The sequence below is a fragment of the Lotus japonicus genome, chromosome 1 (assembly GCF_012489685.1).
Source record: "Lotus japonicus ecotype B-129 chromosome 1, LjGifu_v1.2".
Taxonomy (NCBI): Eukaryota; Viridiplantae; Streptophyta; class Magnoliopsida; order Fabales; family Fabaceae; genus Lotus; species Lotus japonicus.
Window position 1 is genome coordinate 110,828,311 of NC_080041.1, and position 12,899 is coordinate 110,841,209.

The 12,899-nt window shown below is 34.7% G+C and overlaps 1 protein-coding gene across 2 annotated transcripts; it reads right to left on the reverse strand.

Moving 5' to 3' along the window:
- Positions 1-848: 848 nt before the first annotated feature.
- Positions 849-12,191, reverse strand: LOC130729219 (laccase-7). 2 transcript variants are annotated; one of them, XM_057580884.1, is made up of 8 exons: positions 11,990-12,191; positions 11,525-11,611; positions 6,674-6,779; positions 4,423-4,574; positions 3,795-4,036; positions 3,503-3,628; positions 2,008-3,027; positions 849-1,208 (listed from the first exon to the last, which is right to left on the reverse strand). In XM_057580884.1, coding segments are annotated over exons 2-8 (1,779 nt in total). In that variant the 5' UTR covers positions 11,527-11,611; positions 11,990-12,191; the 3' UTR covers positions 849-1,077. The 2 variants fall into 2 exon arrangements, with proteins under 2 accessions (XP_057436867.1, XP_057436868.1); XM_057580885.1 differs by lacking the exon at positions 6,674-6,779 and having other exon boundaries at positions 11,990-12,190.
- Positions 12,192-12,899: the final 708 nt, after the last annotated feature.

The window sequence follows — 12,899 nt, forward strand, 5'->3', positions numbered from 1 at the left end:
TTAACATCATCTAAAAGATGCTAATGAAATATTCCCTAAATATTTAAATAAAATAAAAAATAAAAGAATGCTTTCTCATCAAGAAATGTTTAAATTTTATAAATATTTCATTCAAAACTATTTCAAAACATCAAATTTAGTAATTGTTAAAATAATAATATATAAGGTTAATGGTCGAATTAGTCCCTGAGTTTGTAAGCGAGTTTGATTTTTAGACCACCCGAGGATAAATTACGTTTAGTGGCGGTCATTTTTACAATTACTGGCGGTTTTTGACCGCCACTAATCGTCATTTTTCCTCAGAGAAACTAAAATCAAACTCGCTTACAAACTCAGAGACTAATTCAACCATTAACCCAATAACCCTATATATTATTATTTTAACATTACTAAATTTGATGTTTTAAATTTAATGATCAAATTGTGTATAAACTAAATTAATTTAAATGACTAATTTTTGTCCATCTATTGGTTGCTTTGAATGACTCAGAGTCCATATAATATAAAGATAAGCAAGGTTTCCTTCAAGAATGTTAAGGGAACTTCAGCAACTCAGAAAGGGGTGGTTCTTGTTTGCAGTAGTGGTGTACCATGTGAAAGTGTAGAGCTAAATGATGTTGATCTTAGATTTAACAGAGCCCAACAACCACCAAATGTTCTAATGTGAAGCCAACAATTACAGGAAAAACTCCTACTTGTGCACCAGAGCAGCTTAAAATGATCTTGACATGGCATAATGTGCCCCAATTTATAAGAATTTCTTTAATCAATTTTCTCTTTTCATTTTGAGTGTAAGCAAACCGTCTCCAAAAAACGAGGATGTGAACTAGTTCTAGTCTATAGAAAACTGAAAGTTCAATATGAATTTATGATATTACTATAGTAAAGACAAATATAATATATATAACCATTTTTGTGTAAGAAATACAACCCTATCATTTTTTATAATTTGAAGAGATTTTACAATGCTTCAAATATTCAAAGACAAGAAGAGCTTAAATTTCAAGAAAACATGTAAAACGGGGCAGAGTTGGTGCTGATTTTTGATACTGGGTGTTTCTCCAGTTTCAAACCTGGTTAACATTTTGGCAGATCAGCTGGGGGTGGAGTGAGTGAAGTTGACAAAGTTGGTCCATTCTCAACCTCAAAAGCCATATTAAATCCCCGGTGAGTATGATGTTCCACATGGCAATGCACAAACCATACCCCTGCAAAATTAACCAAGGTGTTAGAGGGTGTTATCCTCAACAAGATGATATGACTATTATCTATATCGGAAATCTTGCTTCTTATGACATAGAAAAAGTTTCAACATTCACCAAAAAGGATTTTACTTTCTCCATTAATTAATAAATTAATTAGTGTTTCTGTTTGTTTAAAAAAGGATCTGTTCAAAAACAAAAAACAAAAAGGATCAGAAGCCCACGTCGTTGGTCAAAACTTCAAGCAATTAAATCTGTACCATATGTTATTTTGATGGAGTAACAGCATTTGTATCTGAATAGTATTTAAGTACTTACCTTTTCTAACTTGATTCACATCACTTTTTTAATTAAGGTCAAACTAATGCTTTTGTATACCGTTGACAAAAAAATGTTCATTTATCTACAAATTCATTTTATCATATAAGGAGCATATTATAAACATGCTTTTACCATGTTAGTAGTACAAATATGGTGCATGGATGAGCCAACTTTTAATATGGCTAACGATATAATTTCCCCTAATTAATTTAACTACATCAACAATTATGAGATGTTGTGAAATGGTATATAAAAGAGTTTTTATTCATTCATTCATTCACACGACTTTCTATTCCATCTCATTTTCACTCACTTTCTTTTTCTATATCTTCTTTCTCTATCATTTACTTGTCATATCTCTCATTTCTTTCTTTCTCAACCTTGGTGTAAGTGCGGATGGAGTGCGAACGGATAGGTTGTATAAAAGGGGTGGTGCTATTTTTGAATTGATGACTTGACATGAAATAAACAAGAAATTTAATACCTGGATTGTTTGCTTGGAATCTGATGACAGCCCATCCTCCCACAGGCACACCAATTGTGTTGCGTATTTGAGGGTTCACCAAGTTAAACTTGGCTTCGTCACTGGTGGGGTCGAAATTCCCAAACCCTTGAGCCAAAACATGGAAGTTAAACCCATGAAGATGCATGGCATGGTTATCCGTATGAATAAAAGCTGTATTTTGAAACACAATCTCCACCGTTGAATTGAACTTGAGCTTCTTTACCTTTGTTGATTTTGGGGCAAATATAAGATTCAAATCAAATCTAATGTCAGGATTTGTGAAGTCAAACATAACTGGAGGCTTGCTAGGGAAATCTGTAGTATACACTCCACTCATATTTTCAAAAAACGCTTCCAACATTGAGTACCCTCTCCCCTTAGGGAGCACAAATGACTCATTGTTCATGCTAGGAGATAAAGTATGATTCATTGGACCCTTACACGTGTCATTGGTGACGGTCGCTGGATCACACCTTTGTAGGTTTAATCCAACGGTAATGAACATGTGCTCATCCACCTCAAGTGGGACTGGAACCCAATGCGGGGCCCCTACTAAACTAGTTATGTTGCTATAGAATTTGTGAGCTGTTGGAGTGTCATTGAAGGGTGGTAGGAATGGCATCATAGGGTTCAATGATGGTAGGGATGGCATCACAAGATGTGACGATGAGTATTGTGCATATTGATGATCATAAACGACTATACCACGAGATGTGATATTATCAAACATTTTACCACCAGATTTATAAGGAGATGCAACCATGTAATATGAACCAATGGGTTGGTTTGCGGTGAATAAAGCATCAAGGGTTTGGCCAGGGGCAATAACAATGACATCGGTCACATAAGGGTCAGTGTATGTAGCATCCACAGCAACAACTGTGAAATTGTGATTAGCTAGTGTGACGAATAGATGCAGTTCGAGTACAGCGTTGACCATTCGTAGCATGTAGGTTTTTCCTTGCTTCACCTTCATCTTGAATGTCTCTGAATTCTGTCCTGTAGTTTGAAAGAGTTAAATTGTTTAAAATGTGAACAAGGTAAATGATTTCACATGTTTGCATTAGATTCAATTGGTATACTAAATGCAGGGTTTTAAATTGAAGTTGTGGACGCAGTTGCGGCTGCATTAGGGAATTGCGTTCAGATGCGGTTTATATGGCTGCAACTGCGGTCAATTACAGTTGTGGGTACTTCAAAACCCATTATGTCAAATATAAAATGCATTAACACTTGACAATTGAGAAGGCTAAGCACAACTATTTTGAATTGCAGTCGACAACCTCAATTGTGACTAAAATATACATGTTTTCCAAGTTCTCTTCACTGCAACACAACTACAATTGCAGCGGCATCAGCTGAACTTATCTAGAAATTTCTACAACTTTAAGAATTGCAATCACAACTGTAACCGCAATTGCTACCGCAATGTAAAACCATATTAAACACTACTATTAAAGGATATATAATATACCTTTTTGAGAACAACTGAAGATATCTCCAGGCAATCCATTGATTGTGAAGGAACTAGATAACTCAGGACGACCCCCAGCGGCGAGAGCTTTCTCCATATCCTCAACACCAGCATTATACCAATCACCTGCATTTGAATAAAATATTTACTTGTTAAAATATTATAACACTTTGAAGTAATTACAGATTTTTTAATTATATTTTGGAGATTGCTAGAGCAAGACTTACTTCATAGATAAAGAAGGCTCACTATATATAGTTAAGAGGAAATGTGTCATAAAAGAAACTAATACCTAATATAATAGGAATTTGCTTGTAGGGTTTGGGAAATGGAAATTGACCAGAACGAGGGTGAATGATGAAAGCACCATGAACTGTGGCTCGTAAAACAGATGCATGAGCGTGCCACCATAATGTTCCTTCTTGGTTTTGCACCTTGAATTTATATGTATAATTATTTCCTGAACTAATTGGGCACTGAGTTACATATTCAGGACCATCTGCCCAACCACTAAAGAGCTGAAACACTCCATGCCTACACATGTAGTTCAAAATTTCATAAACCATGAGACATTAATTTAAGGGAAACAAAGATTCAGGGCATTTCAAACAGAAACAGGACAATTTCACTAGTAATGATTTATAGAGTAAAACATTCAAGTTGATTACCTAAAATCTACATGATTCACCGTATTAATCATTCAAAAGTAACTAAATTAACCCCGGAAGATATCATCACACTCAAGTCTTTCAAAAGAAAAAAAAAAATCACCAATAATCTCTCAAATAAAGGAAGTGATGCTCACTCATGGGTATAAAGTGTTGAATTTGAATTTGAAATGGGAACGTGAAGAATATGTTGACAAAAGATCACTTCATGCTATTTTATCAAATTCTTAGAAGATATAAGGATGTATTTACCAGTGAATAGTGATATTGTAGGGTGCCTCGTTGAATACATGGACAATCACAGTGTCACCTTCGTGGACATTTATCGTTGGTCCAGGGAAAAGACCATTAACTGTGACAATTACTCGCTCATTGCACAAGCGTTTGATAGTCCTGTTTTGAACCTGCAATACAAGATGAACATACAGTCAAACAAATGAACATTTTAGGTAGAAACTAAAAACATATATGTTTGTTTTAGATGCATATTTGATGAGGAAAATTACAGGTAAGCACAAACAATCAAGTGCAACGCAAATTGTGAAGTTAGTTGTACTTGTGTTACACTAAAGGCCACGGCGGCAACTGGACTATTGAATCCGTAATAACCTTTATTGAATGAAAAATGAACAAGGTAAGGTACAAAGGTTGAGGATGAGTCCTTTAAATACAACCTATTAACTCTTTCCTTAAACAGAAACTAAACTACTAGTCACTAACCGAATAACAAACTGAAACTAATTTGGAAACAACTTAACTAACTACCAGTCTAACCAACAATGAATGATAAGAAATCACAGAGGATAAAAGATGCTTTATACCTGTGGATTTTGTGCCAGTAGAGGAATATGATGCAGTTGTGGATGGAATGGTATGCTGATAATATTGTAAGAGGGCAATCTTTTAGGACAGATAGAATGTCTTACAGTGGGATTAGACAATGAAGGAGTCTGAGGTATGTGGTGAAACAGCAGGTAGAGAGATTGGATTTGTGGCTTGGTGATTTGGCACAGTAAAATATGTTAGGTCAGTGCCCAAAGATGTAGGTAAAGGAAGAGAACAGGAATTGTCACAGTCGAAGTTATGTGTGAGACAATGGAAAGGAAATGGATGCTCATAGAAGAGCACATGTCGTGAAATCAGAATTTCCCTAACAATAGGTCACCTTTTGTGCCAGGTGTAAAACCAATGATGATGTATTTTCTTGCCCTTGATCAAATTTGGTTATGTTTCTTAGAAGTGTGGATAGGGAACCAAAGGACCTAAGGTAACTAAATTAAGGTGGTTTTTGATATAAAAGCTCATATGGAGTTTTGTTGGCAAAAAAGGGTGTAGGGGGAGTCTATTAATGAGAAACACAGCATGGCTAACAACATATGACAAAAAGGATTTAGGGAGATGAGCTTAAAAAAGTAAGGCTCTAGTGACATTTAGAATGTGAGATGCTTTCTTTCAACTATGGCATTTTGTTGAGGTGTCCCAAGTCTCAACACATGACTTTTGATCTATTAAGCCTTAACAAAAAACTGAGTGAGGAAAAACTAAGTCCAATGTCTGATCTAATGGTCTTAACATGAGTGCCAAATTCAATCATAAGACAAATTTTGCAAAAGGGACTGGACATCTGAGTTAGTTTTAAGCAAAAGCAGCCAAGTATACCTTCAACAATGATCAACAACAGTAACGAAATACCTATGACCATGTAAAGAAGAAATGGATGCAAGACCCAAAAAATCCACATGGATCAACTCAAAATTTTCATTAGATTGAGTAACACCAGAAGGAAAAGATAGTTTCTTTTGCTTGGTAAAGTGACATACATCACAAACATGACCCCTATTCCAAGTAATGAAGGAAAACTACTGACTTAAAAGAGAAAGTATACCAAAAGAAGGATGCTTATTCTTTGTGAGGAGACTCATCTTCTCACAAAGATAAGTCAGTAGTTTATTCTGCTGGTTCTGCTACACTTTCTTCCACGAATCCCAGCTTATTTTTTGTGAGGAGACTCATCTTCATTGACTTCGACCAGCTATGGTAGTTACTCTTCAATAAGACAGTTGAAACTAGAACCATGGATGGATTTTCATTGGGATGGATGTAAAGGGGGCAAGAAGAATCTTGCGCTTTTTCAATGGTGTAAGGATATGGTGTCGGCGAATCTGTAATCAACTTGTATTGAATGAAAAATGAACAAGGTAAGGTACAAAGGTTGGGATGAGTTCTTTATATACAACCTATTAACTCTTTCCTCAAACAGAAACTAAACTACTAGGCACTACGAGAATAACAAACTGAAACTAATTTGGAAATAAAATATACACACTAGGTTGCCTATTTTTAACCACTAACTACCAGTCTAATCAACTTGCCTATTTGTAACCTGTTTTATGGACAAAATAAAATATACACACTAGGTTGTTTAATGAAGCAAACCCAACATTATAAGATAGCAATCAGCAACTAGTTGAGCAAAAAGAAATCAAATGAAGTAGTTAATTACTTTGAATATTTGTTCCACAGTCGCAGCAGAAGCCAATGATGAAGCTAAAAGAGCAAAAGCCCATGCTAAGAAAAACATGAATAGCTTCATGTTTAAGCGAAAGAACCTGAAGAAGTATGAAGATACAAAGGAGCTTCACATGACTTAAGAATCAAAAAACGCCACTGTGTGTGATGTGACATTTTCTATTTGTGTGATCAATTGGAAACTATTCACACAAGCAACTCCAACGTTATTTGAGATTTTGAGTTGGCGAAGAGGCAGACTAGCACTATTTTTTTATGACTTTTAACGACAATGGGGAAGTACAATTAACTTTTATTGAACATTTGAATCAGAGACAATCTGCATGAAAAAAAATACAATTTTTCTGATAGTAAATGTCTAATCATTTAATTAAATTAAAACAGAAATAAAATTATAAAAGTGTATTGATTCTTTCTGATAGCAATGATATGAAAAAAATTCATATTAGTTATGCTATATATGACATATGACTTACGAATAAAATATGGCACACTATAACTTATATTTTAATATGTATTAAATATTTTGAGATTTATATACTGACATCTCAAAAATAAAATTAAGATGAAAGTTGAAAAATTTATTAAACCCAAACCGCTTTAAATTAGATTTAAATATAGACCGGAACTGAACAATAAAATAAAATAAAATAAACTTGTGTGATACAATTTTTTTTCTTCAAAAGGTTAAAACTTCATCAACACCACAAGGTGGGAATAGAAGAAATAGAAATGAGAAATATTATAGATGAAGAGACGCAAATAGATGAGTGATTAAAAGAGAAAATGTGTGAAAATTAGACGAAGATAATGTTGGCCTGAATGTTGGGTTCTATTTTTCTTGATGGCAGTCAATGTGTCAACCATTCCTTTCCCCTCCAACTTATTAGGCCCCGTTTGGATAAACAGCTTAATTAAGCGTTTATGGTTATAAGCGCTTATGACATAAGCGCTTATTCATAAGCTATTTTAAAAAATTTATTGAAATAAATTAAAAATAAGCTGTGTATAAGCATAAGCTGTTTTTCATAAGCTATCATGAGTAGCTTATGAAAATAAGCTGAAAATAGCTTATGGCATACCATAAGCTGTTTGCATAAGCTCTCCCAAACACTGGCATAAGAGCTTATGCTGTCAGATAAGCTCAAATAAGCTCTTCCAAACTGGGCCTTAATCCTTTGCACTTTTTCCTTCTCTCCCTCTACTTTATTGACTGGTAATTTGGCTAATTTTCTTACACATGCAATAAGAGAAAAAACGCTCTTGAGCGGATGACCCCTACCAATTGATTAAGGATCAAATGTTGGAACCTCATGAGTAAGGATAAGGTAATGGAATTGATTTTGAACACCAAAAAAAGGTAATGGAATTGATAGAGAAATTCATAGCCCAAGGTAGAATAGGAGAATGGATAAAGGGGATAGAGATCATATTTCTGTAAAAGAATTCCATACAGGTACAACTCTTATTTTTTTTAGACTCAATTCATCTATTATTTTTAACCTAAATAACACCAATCACTTTAAATTAAAAAAAGCCAAGTAGTTGGATTAGTTCGAGTAGGAAAAAAAATTGAATTAAAAATCTTTTGTTGGAAACTTTTAGAATAAAAATGAATCTTATATACACAATATATGTCTTGTCCCTCTATTTAAGTTTTTTTTGTACAGAATCTTGAAAAAATGTTAATTTCTTTTCTTGAATGAAGTCCATAATCATCCTCTTCAAGTCGAACACAGTTATTTGAGCCCTGAGGTTGAGTGGTCTGAGGTGCTACGTTCTGGGTAGGATTAGCTACTGGAATGGTTGCCAAAACCGCATAATTTATCCTCCAAAAATGACTTTTTCGGTTGGAGAATGCATTAGGTATTTAACTAATCCAGTAAGCCCTTGAGAGAATCCTACATTAGCCCCAACACATTACTCTCTAACTAGAAAACCCCCTTTATTCCATCTAAAAAACGAGAAGCCTCAATTCTGGCTTATGAGCTTGCCTAAGGCTTACTCATTGGTGGGGGAAACTCTTCTATTTTGGTTCATGGTTTCTCTTGGTTGTAAGGTTCATGCGGGGGAAAGATCGAGCTTCATGAAATAGTGAATAGTTGAAATCATTACTCTTCATTCTCCCATGCTCTAGCAATTGCGCTACCTAGACCACTACAAACGCTTTACGCGGAATCATTCCGAATAACGCTTGCATCCTCTGTCTTATTGCGACTGTTGGCACAGAGTTAGCCCATGTTTATTCCTCGAATACCGTCATTGCTTCTTCTCCTAGAAAAGAAGTTCATCCTCCTTGTGAATGCTACGGACGACTGCCCGAAGTGCATGAGGTAAAACTCAGATGAGGATAGAATTGCGAGTGTCAGGCCCTCCCTTCGAATTAAATCGCCAGTAAATACATTAAAATCATACATTTTTTATTTCCTTTTTCATCAATTATACTTTTATTTCTTTCTATATAGGTATAAAGTTCAAAATCATCCCATTATTCCCATCTATAGGCAACTCATTGCTTATATTAGCTATTTCTAATGAACATACAAAAGCTACATTATACATATGAGAATGAGGCCTTAAACTGAACTTTAGAAATCCCTTAGGTTGGAAGGGGATCAAAAGATTCAGCATTTGCGTACAAATTGCAAAACAGTGTAATTTTAGAAGTAGTTTAAATAGCATTTTTCTTCTTTATCTATGCGATTGAGGCATGTCAGAAATTTTATGAAGATAGCCTTGCCAGTTTCTTCCAGTATATAGGCATTTATGGCAGTAGAATATGATTGTTGCTAATCTGATCCATCAAAACCATAACTAGCTAAACGGGTTCCAATGAAGGAAAGGATTCGCTATGGATTTTGGCAGGAGTTCAGGATGTTATATTACGTTTTATTAGATAGGTTTTTGTTATGTAAAAAGCTAGCGCTAAGGTTTTAGTACTTCGTGAAGTTGAATGTTGTATGGGTTGGAATAGAAGGACCTAACTATGGTCCTGACAATGAAATCTTATGCAAATTATTCCCCAATGATACAGGACTCGAGCTTCCACACCAGGTTAGCAGTCTTCTTGTTATTGACATGTTCTTCATTTAGCTATCCTCATCTTTAATACTGTCTCCAACTCGTTTTTCATGTGCCATTCCTTTCTATGTGAAAGGTGATGCAGTCAGCCAAACTCTTTGTTGGAGACGCTATGAGTCTATGACGTTCGATTTTCAGAGCTTCATGTCCTTGTATATGGGCTCAGCACCTGGCAGGAATTGATGTCTTTCTTGAGGGGTTTCGGTTTCCTCTTAATGACAACAGTGAAGCATCCAAGAGCGAAGATGTTGTATCCGGTCTTCCGCTATATCTCCAACTGAACCGTGTAGACATTCTCCAGAGAATTTGCTCATGGAGAAAAGCTCAGTTGGCTCTTCTATGAGTCAATACTCTAGTTTTCTTATAATTTTAGAAAATCTAGGACCTTTCCTGATATTCAATGAAGTTTAATACTGTAATTTCATTAAGCTAAAATTATCTATTTCTTTTTGCATTGGTTGTGTTGCTATCACTGGCATCTTAGTATTGTTCCTTTGTTTACCAAACTTTTCTGAATCCTTCCAGTGTGTGTTCTGTGTATAGGATTATTTTTCCATTATGTTTTTTAGGATACCTAGTTATCTTGCTTATCAATGTGGTTGGAATTGGGAATGCTCAAGTTAAATGTTTAAGTTAAGTTCCATTCTGTTTTTTAGGATCCCTAGCTATCTGTGTTGTGCACTTAATGCTATCTAAAATATTACTGGTTAACAATGCACATTTTATTTTTAGCTAATGTAAGGTCATTTCACTATTGTTAGAAGCTTCCGGCTGATGTAGCATAGTACATCTCTGGAGTTAGATTTAACTCTCAAGCCATTTGGTTAACTTAGAAAGAAAGCAACAAATTCAAGACATATGAAGCAAATTAGCCCTAGAGGGCCAAGTAAACCTCCGAATTCGCCCTAGATGGCTGAGTAATCTCCAAATTCGACCTAAAGGGCCGAGTAATCTCCAAATTAGATGAGTGGAAAGTGAAGGTTTTGTTAAAATTAGCACTTTCCACTTTCCAGATGCATTAAGTGCATCAAAAACTGCAACGAAGGGGGCGGAAGAGATTAAAGATAAGGCCTGACTATTGTTGAAACTTTAGCAAAACCCAAAAACAAATGCAGCAATGGGAGAACAGTCATAAAGATTAAAGAAACATTATAACTACAGGGTTCAAGCTTTTAACAAAAGATAAGTTTTGAAAGTCAAAAATTTTCCTTAAATGTTAATCACTATCTTTACACACACGATACATCCATCATGATCTTAAAGGTAACAATCATCACCAGGGAAGAAAAAAAAAAGTATGCTACATGTGTAAATTGCCCTTGGACACTAATTATCAACTAGTTCTTGAGGTCGGATGGGGGACCAAATGCTGTCTTGTAATTCAAAGAATGTTTAGTAGTTCAAATTTTCATCTCTTGCAATGTAAATAATGCATCTCCCACCATTCCATCTTCACATACGAAGCTTTTTTGTAACGCCGTTTGGATGCAAATAAAAAAACACTTATTGGAGCTTATTTAGTGCTTTTTTTAGTAGATATGCTCCAATTTGCTCTAATAAGCTGGTATTCAAACGGGGTCTAAACCCAGTTATCATTTACCTACTTTCAGTTCATAATTGCATCCTGGACTTACTATTAAACCCATGGTTCAGTCTTTTTATCTTTTAAAAAGTTAAAACCTCCTCCTGAGTATGAAACACCAACTTTAACAGATGATCTATATGAAAGGTAATTAATACTCACATGTACAAGCATTGACCATGGAATCGACTTGGCCCTCACATATAAAAGCGACTCGGTAGATATGCCCATATAAACGGAGTCTCATCTCTGGAGCAGATCATGGAAATAAAAACAAGGTTAGTAACAATGGCGGAAGCGCAATCATTTGTATTTCTACGCACACAAAGCATCGATGAGCAATGCAATTCATTTGTTCATTAAAAAAATATTGAAGGAAATCAAGAATCATAGTTCTTCTCTGCAATTTAAAAAAACTTCCATACTTCTACACCAAATTATTTAAGGCAAACAGCATAACGCATAACCTAACCTACTAATACAGCTTAGCATTCATAAAAACGATGTCTGCGAATATGATCCAAGCTTAAACACAACCCTAGAAACAAAATGCAAACAAAACGAGCAGAAAATGAAAATCAGCTGCACGGAAAAATGTGTTGAAAGAGCACGAAGTGATTACCGTACCTTCAACGCTTTATATGCCGGCGATATCAGCCAGAGATGAGTGAACTGCAGTGATGAATAAGATGAAGGGAATGAGGAGGTTCTCATAGTCATTGGTTAGGAGATAAATGAGAAGGTGAATAGAGTTGGGATTCAGGGTTTAACTTTCATTCTTGGAAAGTGATTTGTAGACATTAGATGGAAAGGGAATGGAGAGAAATAATAGAGTCAATAATCAATATGATAAGATGATAGAGATACAGTCAAAAATGGGTTTTTTAAATATATGCATTTTTTTTAAATGAATATATGCATTATTTACTTGTATGTTTATGTATCTTTTAACTTATTGTCCCCCAAAATTTTTTATTTCAAATAAAAATTTATCACATGATGTTTCATATATTGCATTTTTTTTTTCTCAATCACTCACTCGGGTGTCTATACGGGCCAGCCCGGCCCATATGAGTCAGCCCGTATGGGTTGGGTTGAAAACGGGTTGGGTTGTGTCAATCTGAGGTTTTAACGAGCCAGAGAAATATGAACCCAACCCGGCTCGCTACGAGCTCGCGGATTAACGGGCTGACTCGCGGGTTGAGTGAAATAAATATAAAAAATTGTGAAATTGGATTAGAAATTGTTTAAAATGTTATAAAAAATAATTTCAAAAAAATACTTATAGAAATTGATATCAACTCATAAAAAAAAGGTTTATCAACGCAATTATTTTTATCTCACATTTGAAATATAGAAAAAGAATTTAGTTTACAGGATTTAAGAACACAATTATTTTACTGTCACATTTAAAATGAGATAAATAATATAATAACAATAAATAAAACATAAAAAATTGACTCAAATTAAAAGAAATTAAAATTTTCATTTTTCTATTTAAAATTAATCCATAAAACTAACCTGGAATTAAAGAGAA

Coding starts and splice junctions, on each gene's coding strand:
- LOC130729219 (XM_057580884.1), bottom strand. Junction 4,575..6,673: donor CTGTGGAACAAATATTCAAA/GTAATTAACTAC, acceptor CTTGTATTGCAG/GTTCAAAACAGGACTATCAA. Junction 3,028..3,502: donor CTTCAGTTGTTCTCAAAAAG/GTATATTATATA, acceptor TTCAAACTACAG/GACAGAATTCAGAGACATTC.